This window comes from Gossypium arboreum, chromosome 1 (genome assembly GCF_025698485.1).
Source record: "Gossypium arboreum isolate Shixiya-1 chromosome 1, ASM2569848v2, whole genome shotgun sequence".
Taxonomy (NCBI): domain Eukaryota; kingdom Viridiplantae; phylum Streptophyta; class Magnoliopsida; order Malvales; family Malvaceae; genus Gossypium; species Gossypium arboreum.
The window spans coordinates 31,568,339-31,594,247 of record NC_069070.1 but is presented as its reverse complement, the minus strand read 5'-3'; the positions used below and the strand labels follow the sequence as shown (position 1 = coordinate 31,594,247).

Genomic DNA, 25,909 nt, shown 5'->3' with positions numbered 1-25,909 from the left:
CACTCTATATCCATCGAATAAGTACAATGTGAAACCACTCCTTATAGACGAATAACCAGTAAAAAGCAAGTTTAGGGACCAAGAACAAAAATAAAATATATTATCTTTATAACATGTTTTTGTCCATCTTCTCATATCTCATCTTTATTATTTGCAAGCATAGATTTATTTATAGTAAATTTTAACGAAAAATACTACAGACAAATGAATTAATAATTTTTAAATCAGAAATTTTAAAAAATGACCATGTGGATAATGGCGAATGAACCCCCCGGCCGCGGGCCAAGCTTACTTACCAAATCAAGAACCAGAAACCCAAACCCAGAAGGCAGAGCCCCCAAAATGAAAAGCAAAACTTAATTTCCCCCAAATCTAAACAAAAGATCAGTGAAACTCCCAACTCTTTAATCTCACACATGCCCTCTTATTGTTAGATTTCCTTGAAACCCGTAATCAGAATACCCGAGAAAATGGACTCAGAAACGAGAGAGAAGATAAAGAAAACGGTGAGGGAACTCTTGGAAGAAGCCGACATGAACGAAATGACAGAGTACAAGATTCGACAATTGGCTTCCAAGAGACTGGAACTCGACCTCTCCGAATCCAAGTGCAAGGCTTATGTCAGACATGTCGTCAATGCTTTCCTGGAAGAACAAAAGGCCAAACAAGAAGAAGAAGAAGAAGAAGAAGCTACAGGTGATGATAGTAACAATAACAACAACGAGTTTGATGATGATGGTGATCTCATTATTTGCAGGGTTTGTTTCTTTTTCTTTGTGGTTTTCCTTTTCTTCTTTTGGTGGGTTTTAAGTGAAGGTTGGGGGTTTTGAGGTTTCATGTTTATTGGTTTTGTTTTGTTGTTTTTTCCCAGTTGTCTGACAAGAGAAGGGTGACTCTCCAAGACTTTAGAGGGAAAACTTTAATTTCCATAAGGGAGTACTATAAAAAGGACGGCAAGGAACTTCCTTCTTCTAAAGGTAAATGCTTAGCTTTGTTTCAAATTTACTTGTTTCAGGCTTGGTTTTGTTTCTTTTGGATTTTATATATATATATATATATATATATTTCAATGTCTGGATTAGAAGATGTTAAAAGAAAAATGCTCTAGTAGTTATGCTGCTGAAGTTAAGCTTTTGTTCAGTCTATAAATGTGTTGAGCTTGGAAATGGCAGGAAAAGAAACACTAATTTTTGTGAATTGTTGCTATTTTGGTCTACCTCATTAACAAATCTATGGTACTTAGGAAATAAGAACTTTATATTTTTTGACTGATTGGAAATTTGGTTGCACGATATCTGCATGAATGGTAACTTGGCATACTTTTTGCAGACGTCTCAGCTTATCATGCTTCTTGATGTATTCCTTGTTTACACCTTATTTATTCTCTGTTCTTCAGGCAATTGTGATCACTCATTTGTAGCTCAACTTGGTTTGTAATAAAAATTATGTAGATTTTGCAACACTCATGAATGCTTCCACTTATTTAACTGTAGAGGAACTATACATGACAAGGTCCAATCAAAATTTCTCTTGCCTTGCTCCTATAATATTACAAAGTTAGTGTCCTGGTTCCTTTACTATGGCCATGATATTAGGAAACCGAGAAAAGCATTGAAATCAAATTTTATGGTTTTTGGATATATTTTTGAAGGGCGTAAAGCATAAAGAGATTGATGGATTTCATGTATATTCTTTAGAAATAACCTTATTATTACTTTATTCTTAGTCTATTTTTCTCTTTGCTAGTTCTACGTGAATACTCTACTTTATCTCGTTTCTTCAATTTCCTATACATGCTACATCTATGAACTGCATTTTTTTGATGAGTGGGTTTCACACTTTATGCTGTATATGGTGTTGCTTTGTTTTTGTCAGTTTTATTGTCTTTTACTGATTGGGTGGATTTTGTAGAATTGTCAGTATTTAATCAAATCAAATAGATATAATTGTTGGTTTTGCTTTGGAACTTAGGCAGGTATTTCAAGGCAAATTTTCTATCATGGTGGCCTTTAAATAATCTCTCTCTCTCTCTCTGTCTTTACTCTGCATGACTGTAGGATGTTCTTGATAGTATTAATATATTATCCTTGATTTAACTTGATTCTCGGTTTTGGCATTTCGCATTTCCCCGTACTAGTGAAGAATTTCATGTTTAATGCTAATTGTTGTGCCAACAGGAATAAGTTTGACAGAAGAACAATGGTCTACCTTGAGGAAGAACATACCAAACATTGAGAAAGCTGTTACGAAGATGGAGTCACATACCATGTGAGAGCATCATCCGTAGACGGACACTGAAATGCCGGATTTCAAATATGTAATTTTGAAACTTAACCTCAGCATCTATGGTGGCTATGCACACACTGCCACTTCCCCTTTCAAAAGACTTTATCACTGTTTCGATTCAGTAATGCTTTTGAATCCCATTTTGGAATACTGTGGCAGATTTAGCCTGTTGGAATTGATGTGAATTGTGTAATCGATGCTGATACTTATCTAGAATGTATGTGATATGCTTTGGCAAGAAAGTTTATATTCATAATTATTAACTTGATCCCATTTTATTCTAAACATTAGCCATTAGGTTCATGTACTATTATATATATATATGTTTGTATGTGTATTTGACTGCTGTCACATACATGCATCCATGTGTATATATATATAACTGCATTATATGTACAAGATGCTTAAGCCACTAAACATTTTAACATTGAAAAAAACAAAGACAAAAAACTGCATGGAAACAAATATTCTAGCAGAAACCAGATTTGGTACAGGCAAATCTTAGCTACGTCAACCGGCCTGGCTATTACGATGCTTTGCTATAGGCTGGCTTGCACCCCACCGCCAGCCTAGAACCCTTGCTCCGTTTCGGCGTAGCAGTAGCAGCCGCCATTCTCATCTTCTCAATCAAAGCCTCAGTGTTAACTTGCTCCGACAAAATATCCTCCAGCCGGCTACTATTAATCACCAGTTTCACTTTCCAAACCCCATTCTTCTTCCATGGCAACACCTCCATAGCCGACCCACTTGACAAATTCTCAACAAAATCAGCTGCTGCCATCGACATCTTTGGTGCCCCAACTTTGGCTAATGGAAGAAGATAATAAAATCCCCCACTAACCAACCACTCACCTTCATTCAATGGAAACATTGAAGCTTGAGCTTGATCTCTTTTACAAATAACGTACCCCGGAAAATCGTTTACAATATCTCGGGCAAGTTTAGGGCCTTTAACATCAATGATTTCACCACCATCTGTTAAAACCCTGATGGAGTTTCTACACTCAGCATTGACCCCTTTGAGAGAACAATTCCCCATTCTCAAAATTTTAACTTCACCACTGTGGTGCAAACCTTGTGCGGGTGGGGGGGTATTTAAAACATGGAATCTGTAGCAGAAAGTGACAATTTAACTACTGTTGTTTTTCAAAGTTCGAACGGTGGCATGTGATAATATATTAGATTGTATTCAAATGGAAAATTTGGAGTGTTTGTGGAACGTGGAAAGGCAAAAGAATAGAAGAAATGGATTTAAAAATAATAATTAAAATAAAATGGGTGTTTCTGTAAACGACATTTAAGAAGCAGATAATTAGGAAATTAATGGTCTAGGGGGTCTGCATTTTTTCTTACTTTTGTTGGATTATTTTCTAACCCTATTTAGGCATCTAAAACATATTTAGGGTTCTTGGTTTTTCAATTGTATTTCGCCACAGGACAAGATTTTTAGATCTTTATTTAAATGTTGCGTGGTGGTTGGTTCATGAATTTAAAGCAAGCAAAAGAGATTAGTTTGGTCACGGGAAAAATTCAGTCACGCAGAGATTTCAATTAAACTTCCATCACTTTTGAGTCTAATTCAATGCTAGGGTTTTTTTTTTTTTTCCTTTGAAACTTCAATGCTATAGGTTACTTTTTCTAGAATGTTATATTTTGTTATATTTACTATCATACACAACATTAATACATATTTAAATTCGCATAAAATAAATTTGGTTAAAATATGATTTTTCTACTCTTTACGTACTTTAAGTGCAAGAAATTGTCCTATTTATCTTATTTCAAAATTTAAATTCAATTGTTAATACTATTATTTATTTTTGGTTAAATTTATTAATATAACGTGTTGAAATAAGAAAAATGTTCACTCGGTAGTCATGTAACTAACAAATAGCGTTATAATAAACTTGAATTTAACAAAATAATTAACGATGTTAAGAGTTGAATCTCAATTTTAAAATCTGAAAGGTAGAAAAACTAAATTCTTAAAAATAAAAGTATAAAGACTAAATTCTAAATTCTAAATTTTAAAAAATACAAAAACTTACCACATATTTTAGCCAATAAAATTTAATTTAAAATATATTTATTAATTTTTTGGTTGGAAGCCTAATTTTTCAATTAAAGTTGGTAAAAGTTTTGACTTTAATGTTACTATTATTTAGCAATAAATAATCAAGTGCAAAATTAGAGGTGATCATGGGCGGGCAGGCTGGGCCCATACAAATTTTAGGCCTGTCTACTAGGCTCAGGCCCACCACCCAAATATGGGCCTAAAATTTTGCCCAAGCTCCGCCGAAATAAAATTACTAAGCCTGCCCGCCCATATTAATTTTTTTTATTTCATTAAATAAAAAATTTAAAAATATAATAAATCAAATATATTTAAAAACATAAAACAAATATTAAAACAAATAAAATAATACTAAAACAATTCTTAAAACAATACACAAATTAATAATATAATAAAAATAGTTATATTAAAAATTTAAAATAATTAAAATAAAATAAAAAATATATATTAATATATAATTGGACGGGCCCGGCCAAAAAACTCTTACTCGGGGGCCTGCCCGTTTTCTAACAGGCATCGTTTTTGCCCAAGCCAATTTTTCGGGCCTATATTTTTACCCAAACCCTTCCATTTTTCTAAGCGAGCCTTGCCAGGCCGAGTCCGCCAAACCATGATCAGCTCTATGCAAAATCTATAACTTAAGAGTATATATTTATCTTTAAGGAGAACAAAAATAAAAGTAATAAGGTAAATTACATAGTTAGTGATTTAATTTTTATAAATTTTTATTCTTGATATTGAAAAAGTATGCAGTATGAACACTGCTATTACATACTTTTATCTTTTTAGTTACTTGTTATTAATTTTTCATTAGATACATTCATTTTAGCCACCTAGCTTTAGTACGTTTTCATATTAGCCACTCATTTTTTTTTATAAAATTAATTTTATTTTTAAAAAAAACTGAGTTTTTATAGGGAATTGAGTTATTCACCTTTTGAGATGAAACCCAAGTTTTTCATATTTAACTCAATTCAATGCAAAAACTCAGGTTTTCCCTCATAAAACCCTAAGTTTTCCTTTTGGTGAAAAAATAAAATTATTTCTAAAATAATAAATGAAATAAAATAAATAAAAGCTTTTTCTTTGTAAAAATCTAAAGTTTTCCTTATAAAATTCCAAGTAATTTTTTTTGTAAAACCTAGGTTTTCTCCTTCTTATTGAAAAAAAACTAAAATTAATGCTAGAAAAAGGAAATGAAAAAGATAAATTGGTTTTTCTTCTAAAAACTCAAGTTTTTTTCTATAAAAATCTAGGTAATTCTTGTAAAACTCAAAGTTTTTTTTTCCTTTCCTTTTATAAAGGAAAAACTGAAATTAATTCTAATAAGGAAAAATGAAGGAAATTAAAAAGATAAAGTAAGTGGCCAAAATTAAAATTTACTAAAGTTAGGTAACTAAAAAGAGTGTATGTAATGACAAATTAACGTGTGACTAAAATGATAAAAAAAGTATATAATATTATTGACTAACATGATAAAATTATGTAACAGAAGTGCCCATATTGTAGTTTCTTTTTGTGCCCAAAATGAAAACTTATAAAAATTGAGTGACTATCCGTGTGATTTACCCAAAGTAAAATTATGTTGTTAGTAAGGCTTAATGAGCAGATTATCTCACAATTTATTTTGACTAGACTTATTCTATAATGACCACGTTGTTCTATAATGACCACGTTTTGACTCGAAATTAGGTACAGTGACAGATCAGGTCAGGAAATAGTAGAGAATTTTTGAATAGACTAAATAAGGATTTTAGTATTAAATTAGGAAGTATTTAGATCCGATAAGAAATTTGAAAATACTTCTTAGATAGGAAATTTTAAATAGAAGCATTAACTAAATTGAAAGAGTACAAAAATTGTTGTGGTGAAAGTAGGAATTTAGAAAGTTATGAGAATTTATGTTAGTGGAAAAACAAGGAAGGACTAATAGGAAATTTTGCCAAACTAAAATATAATTCATACCTGAAATTGTGAAGATGATTAAGGGTAAAATAGTAATAGTTAAATAAAATATTTATAGGTGTAACCATTAGGGTCAAAGTGTAAAAATGATAGGCCAAAGGACTAGCTAGTAATTTGACTATTTTTAAAATAAAAATCATGAGATTTTCTTATAGATGGGTGTAGAAAAGTGGAGAAAAGATGAAAGTCATCATCTTCTCTCAAGCATATCAACGTTTCCTTATTTCTCTCCATCAAACCTTTTTCTTTTATTTCATTTAGGTCCCTTCCACCATTGTTAGCCATTTCAAGCTCTTTTTCTTTCATTTCTTTGATGTTCTCTTGCTACAAACCTTAGAGGAAGCTAGTAGAGATCCTAATTTCTTAAGGAGATCTTCCATAGCTATATAGAAGAAAGAGAAAGATAGGGATTTAGTGGTGATATCAAGTAGTAAGGTAAGAAATGATGAAAACTTTCATTACATACACGTTTATTTCAAAAAAGTAGTGTAGAAAGATTATTTGATTGAAGGTTAGCATGTGAATAATATGTGTTTGACATGGTATTGAAGAAAAAGAGAAGAAGATTGAAGACCAAATTAAAGGAAAATGGAAAGAGTTGGCTAAAGAGTATGAAGGAAGGAGAATCCATCATCCAAATTTTGGTAATAAGTACTTCAAGTAGTCAATTTTGTTTAAGTTATGTTAATTAGATAATTTTTTAATTAAGTAGTTTAATTACTATATTAATGATGTTATGAGAATTTTTAGTAGAGGTAAGTAATGTAAATGTTTTAAATTGTAATTTTGGTATACCATTATATGATGAATTGTGGTGATAGTGGAAAATGACTAAATGGAAAGAAATTAAATATGTTATGATATTGTGAAAATGTGAAAAGTGGGTTTCGATGAAGTATTGTAAAAATTATGGTGTTGTATGTGACAAAAGTCAATAGAATTTACAAGTTTTAGTGTCATTATTGTGATAAGGACTAAACAGTAAAAAGAACAAAGTTGTATTATTTTTTGTCAAGTAAACGAATGTAAAGGTTTGGTAATGAGAAAATCCCATGTAGACAAGTCCCGAACTATTAGGATATAAATGGCATGTCATTAACGAAAAATTAGCATGTATATCGTATTATTTCGCACTTCGGTGCTTACATTATAAAATTTACACTTTGGTGCTAATCAATATTATTGATTTGTCATAATTCTTTGTAGCAGATTAAAATAATTTCCATACTTAAAGAGCTTATATAAAAGCAATTTAATTATGTTTTTATTTAGTTTTCATTTTTTAGTTCATTAATAATAACAAGTGTAATTTGAGCCATTTATATTACCTTAGGGGCCAAAATAGGCCTAAAGGTAGGCTAACGTATTCGGTAAGTGTATAGGACATCATTCAAAGGCATAGGAACACGAGACTAGCCGCAACGTTGCAACACAAAGTGTCAATGTCGTAATATAGTGAACAGAGCACTAAAAGGAGAAAATTGCCTTCAGTGTCACGACACAGCCCTAAAATCAAGCCTTAGTTCATAAACTGCCATTAGTGTCACAACACAGGCTAGAGGGTGTCGCGACTTCGACATGACGAGATGAATTAATGAACCAAGGGTGTTTTAATCCACACAACAAACTTTAATGCAAACATGACAACCGAATTTGGTCAATGGACGACAGCCAACCCTAAACCTATAAATAGACAACTTTAAACACTTTTTAAACAGTTTTTATTCAAATTTTAGTTTACAACTTTCAAGTAGTTCTATTTTCAGTTTCTATCTAGTTTATTTTATACTTAGGTTTCTTTTCATATTGTAATTCTACTTTAGTTTTTATTTCGTTCTTTGCGGAACTCAATTTGTGGATCAATCAACTCTCTATGGATTATTGTTCGCGCAATTATCAATATATAAGGATTCTTCTTAAACTCTTTTCTTGATCAATTTCTTATGTCTATTGTTTTAATTAAGTTTATGATGTTTACTAGATCCATGGGGAACTAATCCATTAACGGGAGATTAACGAACGGTTGTAGGAGTAATTAACTTCAATGTAGGGTTTCTTAGTAAATTAGCTAGTTGGGATAGGAAAAGCTTAAAACCCTAGGCTTGATAATCCTAAAAATTCATATAGGTGGGAATGAACCTGAAATTGGTATTGCCTATTCATGAACACCTTACCATAATCCGGTCTGGACTATGAGGTTGAGAGATAAGTAGTTTTTACTGACTCATTAAGTTAGTGGAAGGTCGAGAGGCTCTGCTAGGTTAATGACTAGTTGATTGGATAGAACTCGAAATAGGAGCTAGTTATGAACACTGAAATGAGTTAGTCTTTTGTCGTAGATATGATAAAATTTGCAAATTGTTTCCTTATTCATTTTTATGTTCTTTTATTATTTTAATAAATTAGTATCGTAATATAGTATAATTAAATTACTAATTAGACCCATTAGTGTAGAAATTAGGATTATTTTAGTTTCGCCTCCCTTGGGTGTGATCCGCGGAGTACTTACCTACTTTGTTGTAACTATATTACAACTTGACCTGTATACTTGCATAAACTGCCTAACTCTTATAATGGCGCCTTCATTGGGTGTGATCCTCGGAGTACTTACCTAATTTGTTGTAACTATATTACAACTTGACCTGTATACTTGCAGAAACTGTCTAACTCTTATAATTGGCTATAGTATTCACACTCTATGCGTTAGCACGTCTAGAGGCGGCCAAGTTGTCGGCATTGTTGTCAGGGAGGCGCCGTCACTGAATTAATTTTAATTTTTATGTCTAATAGGATAGTTAGAAATTTTTTGAAGTATAGATATGGTTTTTAAACTTCATTTTAAGTTGCAAACATTTTTTTTCTTTTCTTTGGAGATCTCAGTGCATACCCCCTAAAAAAAGAAGATAATCGTTCAATAATTAACTGAGAATAATTTGGCAGTATCATTTCATCATGGATAAATTCGATTACAAGTGGTCTAATGATGAAATGAACTATGATGTTAAATATACAAAGAGAGAGTATATGAAGAATAGGAGATTATGGAAAACTAAATAATGTTAATGATAGAATTGAGCCAATGAAGAAACAAAGCCTCAATGAACCAGTGGAACAATGACCAAGTTGCTAAAATAGTCAAACATCCACATGAGCTCATTGGTATCCCGAGCAATACTGAATATAACCCTCGAGAAAATAAGAATGAGCAACTAATGACAGTAACATTCTGATTGTAGTAGAAAGAACATATATTTTCTCCCTACTTATTGTTTAAATTGTTCCCATTTAGTTACCCTTTGGCATATATTTTATCACGTTCAGTTTAGTCAGTGAATCCTAGCCTATTTTATCTCTAATTTTGCTATCTTCCAGCATTAATGTCACTGCATGAGTTAATTCCAATTTGTATCCGAAATTGTTGCCACAATTGACAGATATCTGCAATGTCGCTACATGAGTTAATTCTAAATTGCGTCTAGAATTGTCGCTGCAGTTGACAGCTGTCTGATAAGAGCCAACCATGAGTGAGCTGTCTAGTCTGGTGTAACTACCCTGTACGGACAAGGACAGAAGAATCCTGAGGGAAGGAAACTTGTACTATTGAGGAAAGCATAAAAGGATAACGTGAGAAGAATGAAAGTGAAGTTTGCTAGACCACCATTCTTTTACCCTATTTTGAAGCTTGCAGCCATGGCAGCTTGAGCACCCTTTGGGTGAACCAGCATGAAAATTGATGTAAATCCACTCCTGATGGGGAGATCTAAGTATAGAACAAGTGGAAATGGATAGATTCAATCGGGTAGCCTAGGAAGAGTATTCTCCATTCGATTCTTTCTCATTTCTTGAAAACGTTAGTGATTACTCTATGTTTTCTACTATATGGAAGTACAATGAATGCTTTGTTAAATGTTATCTTATTGAATCTTATTTTTGTTGTTTAATATTGGGGGTTTCAATGTTCTAAACAGGAAAGTGTTATTATAGTCACTAACATTGAAAGGTGCAGTGACAGTTTGAACTAATAAGTATTTCAGCGGAAGTTGAGTAAAGGCTAAAGGAATTTAGTCCACTTGTTCTTAATAGTGTCATATTGCCATCATTAGAATGTGAGGTTAATGTGCATGGTTAAGTCCGAGATTAAAAAAAAGAGTGGCATTTGGTAAGATATACATTAATTTTATTGCGTCAAAAATCACCTATCTTTTATATCGTGTGAGTACTTAGTATACTATTAAAGATTCATGTTGAGGATCCAGTTTATCCATAGCATACTTTATCTTATTATTTTCAAGTTATTGCTTCGACAACTATACTCAGAGTTTACTTCATTTCTATCTAGTTATTGCATCGACATTAATAGACAAAAGACAACCATCCCTGTGGGATCGATATCTGACAAACTCACATCTGTCTATTATACTTGCATAGACAGTATACGCTTGCACATTATTGCTGTGATGTTTACGGTAAATCAACTTTTTGGCGCCATTACCGGGGATGGTGTTTGTTTGATGTTTATTTTTGTTCTTGTGTGTCTTTGTACTTTGTTTTCCTTATATATTATTTAGTATTCACTAACTTGTTTTCTCTTTGTTGCTATTTTTCAATTTCATCTTAGGTGTTTTATGACCTGAAGCAATTTGAAATTTCTTGCTGACTTTGATCCAGAAATTGAAAGAACTATTCGAAGAAAACTTCGAGAACAAAGAAATATGGATTTAGTAGGGGACAATGCAACCATACCCCCGATACAACAGCAAAACGTTCATAACCCATTGTTGCCACAAAATGCTCACATCTACAATAGAACCATTCGAGATTGTGTAGTACCTGTTCTGGATGATCTACAACCAAGAGTTGTTAGACCAACAATTCAAGCTGGGAACTTTAAACCCAAGCTAGTGATGTTTCAAATGTTGAACTCCAATGGCCAATATGTTGGAATGCCACATGAAGATGCGAGAGAACATCTTAAATCCTTTTTATTGATCTGTGCTTCCTTTAGTCAACAAGGCGTTCCTGATGATACCTTAAGGATGCAATTATTTCCCTATTCCTTATAAGGGAAAGCTCGCATTTGGTTTCTTGGGGTACCTGTTAGATCAATTACTTCTTGGAATGCTCTCGCCACGTAGTTTGTGTTGCGATTTAACCTACCGATAATGAATGCTCATCTTCGAAATGATATTACTACTTACCATCAACTAGATGAAAATCTTCACACCACATGGGAACATTATAAGTCTTTGCTTCAACGTTGTCCCATGCACAGCATTCAACCAAAAACACAAATTGGGATTTTTTATAATAGTCTGAATTCACATACAAGGAATCCTGTCGATGCATCAGCCAATGGACCGCTACTGAATTGTACTTACAATAATGCTGTGAGAATTCTTGGGAGAATTACCCAAAATGATTACTAATATCCCATCTCTAGAGCTGCACAAGCAAATACTACTCTAGGAGTTAGTGAATTGGATGCAATATCAGCGCTAAGTGCCCAAGTCTCTTCACTCACAAACATGATTAAAAATATGCAAGGGACAAGTGATGTTGTACCTATACAAGTTGCTCAACAATTGGATATTCCTACCTTTTGCTATGAAATTTATGGTGACAACCATAGTTATGAATATTGCCCGCAACAAGTAGAAAATGCTTGTTCTGTCAATAATATTCGCCAAAATTCTTATGGCAACTCTTCTGATAACTCTGCACACAACCAATAGTTTTGGGGATCTCAAAATGTTGGACAATATGTTGCGACATTCAAATATGGGAATGTATCTACTCAGAGCAATTATAATCCATGACAAGGGAATTATACTCAACAACAGTAGAACTACAATCAGCATCCTCAGAGGTATAAACAACAAGGTTCGACACAATCACATGAAAATCAGATGAAACTACAACATTCTTCGATGACGACTCAAAATATCCAAGGATAGCGACAACAACAGTATATACACACTTCTACTTCTGACCCATCAACTGCTCTTGAGGCGTTAATGGGGGAGCATATTACTCGCACAAAAACTATTGTTCAAGGAAATCCATCTTCTATTCAAGCATTGAGGTACAATTGGGACAGCTTGCTTCAAATCTGAATACTCGGCCACAAGGCTTCTTACTAGTGACACCGAAAACCTTAGTCTGAGGGGAAAAGAACACTGTAAAGCTATCACTCTTAAGAGTGGTAAATAAACTGGTGTACTGGTTATCGATTCTACTGTAGCATCCCCGACATTGGTGATATAAGCCCTAATGGGAAGGTTGATTCTAAAGAACTTGTTGATGTACCAGAAAAAGAAGTACCACCAACTATCGTTCACATGCCTTATATTTGACCATCGAAATTGTGGACACAAAAAAAGTATTGCCGCAACTGAATGCCCTTTCCACTTGTACTTTTTCCACAAAGATTTAAGAGGAATGAAAATGATAAACAATATCAACAGTTTTTAGACAAACTAAAACAACTGCAGATCAACATTCCTTTAGTGGACGCTCTGGTACAAATTCTGAGTTGTGGAAAATTTATGAAATACCTCTTGTCCAAAAATAAAAAACTCACTAATGTTGAAACTATTGCACTCACATAAGGCTGTAGTGTTGTCTTGATCAAGTTGCCTCCTAAATTGAAAGATCCTAGAAGTTTTACCATTCCATGTTCAATTGGCAATCAATATTTGGACAAAAATTTATGCAATTTGGGAGCTAGTATCAACTTCATGCCATTATCTACTTTTAGAAAGTTAAGAATTGTTCATATAAAACCTATTGCAGTGACATTGCAACTGGCAAATTGATCTTTAGCTCAACCTGAAGGGCAAATCAAAGATGTTTTAGTTTATATGGATAAATTTATTTTTTCGACTAATTTTATCATACTTGACTGCAAAGCAGACAATGAGGTACCCATAATCTTGGGATGACCATTTTTAGCCATTTGTCAAACTCTCATTGATTTTTATAGATGAGAACTCACCATGCGACTGAATGATGAGCAAGTTACCTTTAGTGTTTTTTAGTCTATTCATCACAAGGATAAAGCAGAGTGACATACTGCCGATGTGCTCGAAGATTTGATTGAGGAAGAATTCAACAACTAAAGCACAGTCCTTGCTGAAGAAATTGCAGTGACATCTGAAGCTGAATCCATAAACAATTGTGACAGCACAGTTGAAGCTAGTACTGTTGAAGTCAAGCATAGATGGCAAATTAAATCCTTAGACCTAACCAACAGAATCAATCCAATCTTCAAACCATCAATTGAAGAAGCTCCCACTCTAGAATTAAAACTATTACCTCATTAACTTATATACATCTTCTTGGGTGATCACAATACTCTTCCAGTTATTGTCTCCGCAATATTAATTTAACACAAGAAAAGAAATTGACTCACATTCTCAAGCAGCACAAACAAGCTATTGCCTGGAGTATTACGGATATTCAAGGTATTAGTCCTTCTTTTTGCGAGCACAAAATCAAGTTAAAAGATGAAAACCAACAGTCAATTTAACAACAAAGAAGGTTAAACGAGAAGATGAAAGAAGTGGCCAAAAAAGAAATCATAAAATAGTTTGATGCAGGAATTATTTATCCGATTTCTAATAGCGAGTGGGTGAGTCCAGTGCAATGTATCCCAAAAAAAAGTGGCATCATAGTGGTTCTCAATGATAAGGACGAATTACTACCAACATGCATTCCCACGGGATGGCGAGTTTGTATGGACTATCGTAAATTAACTGCAGCCACAAGGAAGGATCATTTTCCACTTCCCTTCATTGACCAAATATTAGATCGACTTGCTGGAAAAGCTTATTATTGCTTCCTAGACAGCTATTCTGGATACAACCAAATTGCCATTTTACCAGATGATAAGTAGAAAATAACTTTCACCTGCCCCATTGGTACTTTTGCTTTTCATCATATGCCTTTTGGTCTTTGCAATGCACCAACCACATTTCAAAGGTATATGATGGCATTATTCTCAGATAGAATCGAAGACTTTTTAGAGGTCTTTATGGATGACTTTTCAGTTTATGAGAATGATTTTGATCATTGTGCTAACAATTTGGATAAAGTATTGTAGCGATGTGAGGACACTTATCTTGTCTTGAATTGGGAAAAATGTTATTTTATGGCAACTAAAAGAATTGTGTTGGGTTATCACATCTCTAATCAGGTTATTTAAGTAGATAAAGTTAAGGTGGAAATCATTGAAAAATTACCCCCACCGACAAATGTGAAAGGTATTAGTAACTTTCTTGGACATGCAAGATTTTACCGATGGTTTATTAGGGATTTTTCAAAAATTGCAAAACCATTGTGCTCATTGCTGGAACAAAATTGAAAACTCCTCTTTAACGAGACATGTCTAGATGCCTTTATTCAGTTAAAGAAGCAGCTGGTCAATACACCCATTGTTATTGCACCTGATTGGTCTTAGTCTTTTGAAGTTCTGTGCGATTCAAGTGACTTCGCCGTGGGTGCAGTGCTAGGACAATGCAAAGGAAAAAAATTTTCACGCCATCTATTATGCCAATAAAACTCTTACAGAATCGCAATTCAATTATACCACCAAAGACAAAGAATTGTTATCCGTCGTCTTTGCTTTTGACTTTCGTTCTTATCTTGTCAGTGCAAAAGTTATGGTATTCATTGATCATTCAGCGTTGGGATATCTCTTTCTGAAAAAAGATGCCAAACCAAAACTGATATGGTGGATTTTATTATTACAAGAATTTGCTATTGAGATAAAAGACCGCAAGGGGTCAGAGAATCAAGTTGTTGATCATTTGTCTAGATTGGAAGTTGGCAGCGAAGACGGGAAAATACTTCAAATTTTCGACACATGCCTAGATGAGATGTTATTTGCTGTCGATGTAACTCATTGGTTTGCAGATTTGGCTAATTACTTGGTGTGTGGTAAGCTACCATTGAGTGTCAAGGGCCATAAAAAAGAAAGATTTCTTCGTAACGTAGTGAAGACCATTGGAACGAGTCGTATTTATTCAAAGTATGCAATGACAACATCATTGTCGTTGTGTTCGGGAAGAAGAGGTGCTTCCAATCCTGGAGCACTGTTATGATGCTCCTTATTGAGGCCATTTTGGTCGTATGACAATGCTGCTAAGGTTCTACAATCAGGATTCTACTGGCCATCATTGTTCAAGGATGCTCATAATTTTGAGAATCAATGCAATAAATGTCAGCGCACCTATTCTATTTCTCAATGTAATGAAATGTTGCAACAGTCAATTATAGAAGTTGAATTGTTCGATGTTTGGGGAATGGATTTTATGGGACTATTTCCAAGTTCATTTAGAAATCTTTACATATTAGTCGCTTTTGACTGTGTTTCGAAGTGGGTGGAGGCTATTGCTATCCCAAAGGATGATGCAAGGACAGTGCTCAAATTTTTTCACAAGCATATACTCACCCGTTTCGGCACACCAAAGCCATGATTACTATCAAGGTACACATTTCCATTGCAACCAAGCGGCAGCTACATTAAAGAGATATGGAGTCAATCATAGAATAGCCTCTACTTATCATCCACAAACAAATGGACAAGCTGAAGTTTCGAATCGACAAATTAAGAACATTCTTGAGAAGGTTGTGAACCCTTTGAGAAAATATTGGTCTTCCTGATTGGTTGACGCTTTATGGGCTTTATGGACAACATACAAGACTCAACTGGGGATGTTTCCATATCAATTGGTTTTTGAGAAAGCATGTTACTTGCTATTTGAACTGGAACACAAAACGATGTGGGCAATTAAACAAGTGAATATGGACTATGACGCTGCTGGAAAGAAAAGGCTATTGGGCATCACCGAGCTAGAGGAGATTCGAAGAAATGCTTATGAAAATGCTACGATTTATAAGGAAAGGCCAAACGATGGCATGACAGGATTATTTTGTAGCGAAAATTTACCGCAGAACAACATGTTTTATTATTCAAATCTTGACTTAAATTGCACCTAGGTAAATTACATTCATGATGGTCTGGTCCATTCGAAGTTGTCGACGTATTTCCCCATGGTGCAGTCACAATTCGAGATTTACGTAATGGATACCCATTCAAAGTTAATGGATAGATATTGAAACACTATTTCAGAATTAAAAATCAAGAGTAGGCAGAGACCATTAATTTGGTCCAAACATTTAAAATTTAAAATTTATTATTTTGAGATTTCATCTTATTTTATTCCTGCTTTATAAAGCCTGTTTCATTTTCTTTTTACAGAATAATAAGATACCAATGTCGACACAACATGATTTGGTTGTCAACGCCTTCTATACCACTATGTTACCATTAATCAGAATTAAGGAAACTTCAATCTTCACTATTGGATCAAAACCCACCCAACTGTTTGATCCATTTGAGCAGGCATAATTCTTATTGGACGCCACTTTTTCCGATATTTTTGTATCTCTCCACAAAATATCACGACTCTACATCTTCCTCTTTCACTCTTTATAAAGTCTACACCACTATGCCATCTGCAAAACATCCAAGCAACCAGTTTTATTCTTTTTCCTTCCTCAAGATCTCAGCTTTTTCACTTAAAATCATCTTTCCTCCACAAAAGATGGCAAGAACAAGAGGTTTAACCAAGAAAGCCAATAGACCTACTGAAGAACATGTGTCCTCCGCCACTACAGTTCACGAGTCAGAATCCCCTCGACCAGTACAGAAAAAAGGAATCGGTTATCATTTTGAATAAAACGACAAGGGAACAATTTCAAGACAACATATTGTGCTAAAATTTTTACCCTGAACAAGGTATTTCCCTGTCGCAAAAACAGGAATTGGGCAAACATATTCACCAAACCATTTCTCAACTAAAATGGGGAAATTTCTGCGCACACCCTGGAAGCTATTCCCCTTCCCTGGTATGTGAATTTTATGCCAACCTCTATGACAAAGATTTAAAATTTATTTTTGTTCATGAAAGTCTACACCCATGGGATGCCAACATAATCAATGAGTTATATAACCTTACGGTCGATGTCAACGAACACTCTGATTTCTTTGTAGAAGTGACAGATGAGAAAAAGGACCTGCTCGTACAGGATTTGTGTACTGAAGGAGCACAATGGACAGGGTCACATCCAAATGATTTTACAATGCACCGCCATTTCTTAACCCTACACAGCAAAATATGGTTTCACTTTGTTAACTACAGACTACTGTCCTCTACCCACAGCACTACCATCAACCTTGACAGAATGTGTTTGATACATTTTATTATTAAGGGTGAAAGATTGATGTAGGCAAAATTGTCCACCGAGAAATTGCTGAATGTGTCGCCCGACAGACCGATATTTTGGTTTTCCCATAATTGATAATGTCACTATGTCAGCAGAAAGGTATTGTGCCCCAAAAAGATGAATAAATCATGGATAATAAGGGTCCAATTAATGAACCCTTTGTCGAGAGGATAACTCATGATATAGAAACACCAATACTGGAAGAGGCAGGAACCAACAAGAAAAAGAAGAGCAAAGCCAAAGCCGATAGAAAAGGAATAACCCTGCATACAAAGACATCCTTATGGTGTGAGATGAAGGGTGTTGAGAATATGGTTACTTTCTGATAATGCTCTAGAATAACGTATTTTTATGTATTAATCATGTGTTTATTCTGAGCTTGATCTTACTAATTTGAGCTATTTATGTCTTTCTATCTTTTAGGGACTGATTTGGAGGCAAAAGCAAAATTAATGGACAAAAGTGTGAATTTGGAGACACAATGGGCTGATATGCGACACAGGAAAAAGATTGTGCCAATGGTGCGAGCATGGAGGATACAAGGACTAAAAAAGCAAAAAGAAGATATTTTATTTTATAAGACTCCATTTTATTAGGATAATTAATATTAAGATAATTATTAGGATTATTTAATTTTAGGATTTTATTTTAATTATCTTTATTTATCTTTAATTAAATGTAATTATCTTTTTAGAATTTAAGTTAAATTAGACTATCTCCCTAGCACTATAAATAGGGGGTGAAGTGACTCTATTTGGGGTTTTCATCTTTTTCTGTAAACACTCTCCTCCTGAAAGTCTAGGCTTTTGTTTCTTCATATTTTCTTTCAATAAAATTTCATTTTCCATTTTTATATTTATTTTCTTTTCCACCATTATCATGAGCCACTAAAACCTATCTAGCTAATAGTTGTCAATATTCCCCAAAAAGGGTTCTTAAGGCCTAAAATCCGTACTTAGCCTTCTCGCCAAGTATTCATCGTTTCTCCGCACTACGGGCTGATGCTTCCGTCCATGGCCCTTAAGAAGTAAGCTTTTCAGCAAATGCAAAGGCGACCGCTTTGTATGTTTTGGAAGGATTGCACAGTTGGTTCGTTAACTTACTGCGTCAGAGGTTGGCGAGCCAAAAAGACAAAATGGCATGGGATTCACCATTGAGAAGCGTTGATCTAGCATAGATTACTGGCTAGAGTCAGGTTCTCTAAAAATCGTAAATCTAATCTTGGGAGCTGGTAGTCGTAAGTGTCCTCTTCTACTATAACTGGCTTACTTGAGTTGAGAAGGGTTACTTAAAAGCCAAGGATTGAACCCAAGGCGAAACGAGACAACCGGAGGCTGGAATCTCGCTACATAAGAAACTTTATCTTTTCCCCACTCTATTTATTTTTCCTCATTTTAATTTCTGCAATTTATTTAATTTCGTAATTTCAATTCACTTTAAATTCTGTTTTTATTTTTCCAGATTCTTAATTTTTTTTATTTTTCGGGAACGTAGGTTTTCTTGGCCAAGAAATTGTCCATCATTTCAAGAAACGAGAATTCGTACAATCCGGTCCCTGAGGATTCGACCCTACTTCCCCTTTACTGTTATTTTTACTATTTTACAGGGAATAGGATATTTTTTGTGCTCTCAACGACCCATCAAATTCTGGCACCGTTGTCGGGGACCGATAACGTACTAATCTTATTTTTTTTTTCTTATGACCAGATTACTCTAAGAACTCTTGCGTTTGATTCAGAGATTGAAAAGACTGCGAGAGCTAATCGTAAGGAAACAAAGCTAAGAAAAAAACAGTCAGCGGTGGTTGGGACTCAAAGTAATCCACCGCCAGAAATCAGAATCGATGATGAAGTAGAGTCTAGGGTTAACGAAAACCCTACTCAGACTTTTGAAGGTGAAAAAGTAGAAGTCGATTCCTCAGAAGAAGTGCTTAACACTAGGGTTGACGAAAACCCTAATTTAGCACCTCAACCTATGGCTCAGACAATTCGGCAACTAGCCGAAGCGCTGACAGAACAACCGCCACTATGCATTGCGTATCCTACTATGGATACTGATTTTGAATTAAAGCCAAGCTTGATTCAGCTACTGCCAACTTTTCTGGGGTTACAGAACGAAAATGCTCACAAGTATTTGAAAGAATTCCATATGGTTTGCCTTAGTATGAAACCTCAGGGGATAACTGAGGATCAAATTAAACTGCGCACTTTCTCTTTTTCCTTAGCAGATTTTGCAAGGGAATGGTTATTTTATTTACCTCCTGGATCTGTAATGACTTGGGCTAATCTGTCTCGTTTATTTCTCAACAAGTTTTTTCCAGCGTCGCGTGCAGCTGAGTTAAGAAGAGAAATCGTAGGCATAAGGCAAAAAGGCGCAGAGACTCTGTACGACTATTGGGAGCGATTTAAGAAGTTATGTGCAAGTTGCCCACAACACGGTATAACGGAACAGTCTTTGCTCCAGTACTTTTATGAAGGCCTGAAACACATGGAGATGAATATGGTAGATGCTGCAAGTGGAGGAGCGTTGGTCAACATGACTCCACAACAAGCAAGAGACTTAATCTCTACAATGGCTGCAAATTCTCAACAATTTTGAGTCAATCCTGAACCCCCTAGAAGGGTTCATCAGCTAAGTAATTCAACCGTAGAAGATAAAATTGATAGACTTACTAATATTATGAGCTCTCTTGTTGCAGAAAAAGCCAAACCAGCCCGAGTATGCGGAATATATGCTACCCCTGAACATACAACTGGTGCATGTTCCAGTTTGAATGATGATACTATGACTCATTTAGATGCTGCAGGAAATTTTTCTGAGCCACCACAAAGGCGATACGACCCTTACGCTAACACCTACAACCCAAGATGGAGGGACCACCCTAACTTAAGTTATAGGGACAATCCAAGATATAACCAGCCATACCAAAATCGGGTTCTGCAGTAGCCACAAGATTCAGGTAATTCTCTAGAAACATTGGTCAATAAATTAACAGCTAATATGTTTGATTTTCAACAGAAAACCGAGGTATCTATAAGAGAATTGACCATATCAATTGAGAAATTGAACTCTCAAGGGAAGCTGCCGTCACAAACAGAACCTAATCCAAGACAACACGCAAATGCAGTGACGTTGCAAAGTGGAAAGGTACTAGAACCAATTCCTGATAGGAATCTTGGCCAAGAAATCACCCAGGAAAATCCCAAAAGCGATGAACAGGTCCGAGCAAAACCCCCACTGCCAAAAATCCAACCTCCATTCCCAGGATGATTAAACCAGTGTCGGAAAAGTAAGGAAGACAAGGAGATCCTCGAAACATTCAGAAATGTCGAGATCAATTTACCACTATTGGATGCCATCAGAAAAATTTCGCAGTATGCCAAGTTCCTTAAAGAACTCTGTACCAACAAATGAAAATTAACAGGTAATGAAAAGCTAAGTGTTGGTGAGAATGTATCTGCAGTATTACAGCGGAAAATGCCAGCGAAATGTAAAGATAGGGGCATGTTTGCAATACCTTGCAAAATAGGCCATTTAGGAATTAAGAAGGCTATGTGTGATTTAAGGGCCTCCATAAACGTCATGCCTTTTTCCGTTTATGAATCACTTAACGCGGGTTTTTTAACAAAGACAGGTGTTATCATTCAGTTGGCAGACAGGTCCATTGTTCCTCCCCAAAGAAGTTCTCGAGGACGTATTAGTCAAAGTCAACGGCCTTATCTTCCCTGTAGATTTTTATGCGATAAAAATGGAGGAGGATAACGCTCCTAGGTCTTCAGACATCTTGTTGGGGCGACCTTTCCTTAGTACTGCAAATACTAAGATTGATGTACGAAGCGGAACCCTCACGATGGAGTTTGACGAGGAGATCGTAAAGTTTAACGTTTATGGCATTATTAGTCACCCAAGTGAAGTCTTGGACGTAAACCGTGTAGACATAATTGACTCATCAGTAGAAAAAAATTTTGAGTCATCTTATGGAGATAAATCTAAAATGATGTTTGATGATTTTGAATCTGTTAATAAATTATTGGCTCTCATGAATACTAAACTTTTACCTTCTGTTGTGCAGGCACCAAATCTAAAATTAAAACCACTTCCCGAACATTTCAAATGCACATTTTTGGAGAATGATGAGACCATTGTCGACTTAAAAGGGATCAACCCCTTGGAGGAAAATACGGAACCAAAGAAAGAGGCGTAAGGACGATTAAACCCAAATATGGTGGAGGTGTTAAAAAATGAGAATTTCCAAGCTCATAAGAATGAAAGAATTCAGCTGAAACAGCCCCAATACTAGTTGGGACGTCAAGCTAGCGACGTTAAACAAGCGCTTATTGGGAGGCAACCCAATTTTTATTTTTTTATTTTATTTTATCTTATTATTTTATTATTTATTATTTTTAGATATTAATAAAATTCTCTTCTTTTAGGTAAATCAAAACGAAGATAGGAAGAAAGGAGGAATGACAAATCTGCAGACCAAACAAATTTCTACTCGACACTTTTGGCCAAGAACTAGCGGATCTCATTGCCATCATCGTGAGCACAAGAATTACACGGGATGTTCCTCTACACCTTTTTCTCCTATTTTATTTATTCCACATCGAGGACTATGTGTTTTAAGTAGGAGGGAGGCATTCCTCATTATTTCTGTCATTTTAGATGCTGAATTTTTGTTGTTGCTACTGATTTGGTTGTTGCTGCCCATATTTGTTTTAAAGCATATTTTGCCTCTTTTCATGCCCAAGAATTTGACCACGACTTGCCCACTGTTTGACCCACATGCATGAGTCTTATCTACTGAGTTAATTATAATTTTGCTTAATAGATTTGTCCCCACTGTTTTATTTCTTTTAGTTTAAATAATTATGATTAATGGAGTTAACCCTATCTTGATTTTGGTAACTTTGATTAAGTCTAAATACAAAGAGGACACTTAATATAATTGCATGCTTAAAATATGTTCATGACTATTGAGATGGTTACTGAAACTTATTTTTGACACTTGATTGTTTTTCCTAAGTCCTCCAAAATTAAAATTTCGTTTAATAATAATAATGTTTCCGTGGTTATGAGTGCAACTTAAGACGTGACTAGCTGAGTAACCGGGGTGGGGTGCTTAGGTTGTCATCCTATTTCGCATCAAAAGGTTGTGTGACGTGCTAGGTAAAACTCCGCTAACCGAAATCAATTTCTAAGAATGTGTTGGGCTGAGTAACCGGGGTGAAGTGCTTGGCTGTCATCTCTTTTCGCATCAAAAGGTTCGATATGTTCTTAGGAAAAATAAAAATTAGGAGTATATTGGGCTGAGTAACCGGGGTGGGGTGCTTGGCTGTCATCTCTCTTCGCGTCAAAAGGTTCAATATATTCCTAAGTAAAAATAAATAAATAAAATTAAAATTCTATAAAAAGAAAAAAAAAGAAAAAAAGTCATATTAATAAAATGTGAGGACTAAAGGTAAAAATGAATAGAGTGTCTTGATAGGTTTGGTAAATTACCTAATTTTCATGAAATAATCCAAGTCGATCTTAATTTTATGTGTGTTAATTGGAACACTTTTTCAATTTTACTTAAATCAAGCTAAAGGTTCTCTTTATTTTTCGTATGCATTTTGACTAATTTTTATAAAACTTTAGAGTAGAATTTCTTTTATGGCAGGATTTAATTTTCACGGTGGACAGAAACCATACTTAAGGGCAAGCATAGGCTAAGTAGGGGGAATTTGATAATGCTCTAGAATAACGTATTTTTATGTATTAATCATGTGTTTATTCTAAGCTTGATCCTACTAATTTGAGCTATTTATGTCTTTTTATCTTTTAAGGACTGATTTGGAGGTAAAAGCAAAATTAAGGGACAAAAGTGCGAATTTGGAGACACAATGGGCTGATATGCGACACAGAAAAAAGATTGTGCCAAAAGTGCGAGCATGGAGGACACAATGACTAAAAAAGCAAAAAGAAGAGATTTTATTTTATAAGACTCCATTTTATTAGGATAATTAATATTAAGATAATTATTAGGATTATTTAATTTTAGGATTTTATTTTAATTATCTTTATTTATCTTTAATTAAATGTAATTATCTTTTTAGAATTTAAGTTAAATTAGACTATCTCCCTAGCACTATAAATAGGGGGTGAAGTGACTCTATTTGGGTGTTCATCTTTTTCTGTAAACATTCTCCTCCTGAAAGTTTAAGCTTTTGTTTCTTCATATTTTCTTTCAATAAAATTTCCTTTTCCATTTTTATATTTATTTTCTTTTCCACCATCATCATGAGACACTAAAACCTATCTAGCCGATAGTTGTAAATATTCCCCCAAAAAGGTTCTTGAGGCCTAGAATCCATACTTAGCCTTCTCGCCAAGTATTCATCGTTTCATCGCACTACGGGTTGGTGCTTTCGTCCATGGCCCTTAAGAAGTAAGCTTTTCAGCATATGCAAAGGTGGCCGCTTTGTATGTTTTGGAAGGATTGCACAGTCGGTTCATTAACTTACTGCGTCAGAGGTTGGCGAGCCAAAGAGACAAAATGGCGTGGGATTCACTATTGAGAAGCGTTGATCTAGCATAGATTACTGGCTAGAGTCAGGTTCCCTAAAAATCGTAAGTCTAATCTTGGGAGCTGGTGGCCGTAGGCGTCCTCTTCCACTATGACTAGCTTACTTGAGTTGAGAAGGGTTACTTAAAAGCCAAGGATTGAACCCAAGGCGGAACGAGACAACCGGAGGCTGGAATCTCGCCACATAAGAAACTTTCTCTTTTCCCAACTCTATTTATTTTTCCTCATTTTAATTTCTGCAATTTATTTAATTTTTCAATTTCAATTCACTTTAAATTCTGTTTTTATTTTTCCAGATTCTTAATTTTTTTTTATTTTTCAGGAATGCAGGTTTTCTTGGCCAGAAAATTGTCCAGGATTTCAAGAAACAAGCATTCGTACAATCCGGTACCTGAGGATTCGACCCTACTTCCCCTTTACTGTTATTTTTACTATTTTACAGGAAATAGGGTATTTTTGGTGCTCTCAACGACATATCACTTCCATCAGAAATAGGCAAATCAAACTTGTCGCTACAATTGAGGACATGGAGAACTCTCAGAATCTATTTTATGCTTATACTAAAGCTTGAAACAGTTCCATTGTAGCCATATTAAGCCAATTGAGCTCATCTTTGATACTGAATTTCCCAGTGTTTCCATCAATCATTCAAAACTATAAACATTCATCTGTGAGTGATGACTTCAAAAATCGAGACTGATCGGTGGTATCTCCTTCTATCGTGCAAGTCTCTAATAATGACAAAGATGAAGAATCTAAAGACATTGAGAAATGTCTGCGCAAGATTGATAGCTTCTTCAAGGATGGTATTTTTGTTGATCAAGAAGACACTGTTGTCGAGAAGGACATTGATGTTGTAGAAGTTGTTGCAGAAGCGGAAGTTCTTGCTGAAGAAGAAAAAGTTTCTGAAACTGAGAAATAAAGAGAAAAAGAAAATTTTGTTGAGAAGGTTGTAACCTCACCCGGATATGTGGGTGCAAAAATTGTTAATTTAGAGCAAACTGGAATGAGCCCGGTGGAAGTTGCTGAGGTCATTAGTGAGGGACATTGTAATTCATGGGCAATAGTGGTCTACAATGGACCACTCCAAGTGGCTTCTCCTACACAAATAGCAACCACTGATGCTGGGGCTAAGCCAGGAATTAATGAGCAATCAGAAGGCCGCGCAAAGCCAAACAAAAAGAAAATGAAGTGCTCCAAGGATAAAAAATGAAAGAAAGAAGAGAAGAAAAAAAATCGTGCAGCCACATCGATAGTTGTGGATAAATGAATTAGTTTGTTTTAAGCTTTAATTGTAGTATTCATGCATTGCATGTAGCTATAGGTTTTATTTTGATAAGTATACATTGTCATTGCATTTTCATTGTCATTCCATATTCATGTCAGTGCATTGGGGATAATGCAATCTTTAAGTTTACGGGAACGTATATGGAATTGGAAATAGATCCATATTTAAAAATTTTTTGAAGCATGCAAGGTTTATGCACAATTGTTCAATTTTTTTTTATTACATTCGATACTTAATTCTTGGATCATGTGAATTGTCAATGAATAAGTTGGATAAATTTGACTAAATGTTGTATCTTCAATACTTTGATGAATGATTTAGTGTGCATTAATAATAAATTACTAGAAGCATTCCTTAAATCTTGAATGAAACTGCCTTCTACAGATGCTTTATATATATATATATATATATATAAATAAGTGACACTCCAAAATGGGTG

At 34.7% G+C, this 25,909-nt stretch overlaps 2 protein-coding genes across 2 annotated transcripts; one reads left to right on the top strand and one right to left on the bottom strand.

Moving 5' to 3' along the window:
- Positions 1-269: 269 nt before the first annotated feature.
- On the top strand, positions 270-2,528 carry LOC108483634 (RNA polymerase II transcriptional coactivator KELP). Its single transcript, XM_017787138.2, has 3 exons — positions 270-758; positions 872-977; positions 2,178-2,528. Exons 1-3 carry the CDS (start codon positions 471-473, stop codon positions 2,270-2,272), a joined length of 489 nt encoding a protein of 162 aa, XP_017642627.1. The 5' UTR covers positions 270-470; the 3' UTR covers positions 2,273-2,528.
- Positions 2,529-2,812: 284 nt separating this feature from the next.
- On the bottom strand, positions 2,813-3,325 carry LOC108481554 (uncharacterized). Its single transcript, XM_017784671.1, has one exon. The coding sequence runs from the start codon at positions 3,323-3,325 to the stop codon at positions 2,813-2,815; it is 513 nt and encodes a 170-aa protein (XP_017640160.1).
- Positions 3,326-25,909: the final 22,584 nt, after the last annotated feature.

What these genes read in the sequence shown, in the direction of transcription:
- LOC108481554 (XM_017784671.1), bottom strand. Translation starts at nt 3,325, where the DNA reads ATGGGGAATTGTTCTCTCAAAGGGGTCAATGCTGAGTGTAGAAACTCC.
- LOC108483634 (XM_017787138.2), top strand. Translation starts at nt 471, where the DNA reads ATGGACTCAGAAACGAGAGAGAAGATAAAGAAAACGGTGAGGGAACTC. An exon ending in GTGATCTCATTATTTGCAGG is followed by an intron (nt 759 to 871) that starts GTTTGTTTCTTT and finishes GTTTTTTCCCAG; the next exon opens with TTGTCTGACAAGAGAAGGGT. An exon ending in GGAACTTCCTTCTTCTAAAG is followed by an intron (nt 978 to 2,177) that starts GTAAATGCTTAG and finishes TTGTGCCAACAG; the next exon opens with GAATAAGTTTGACAGAAGAA.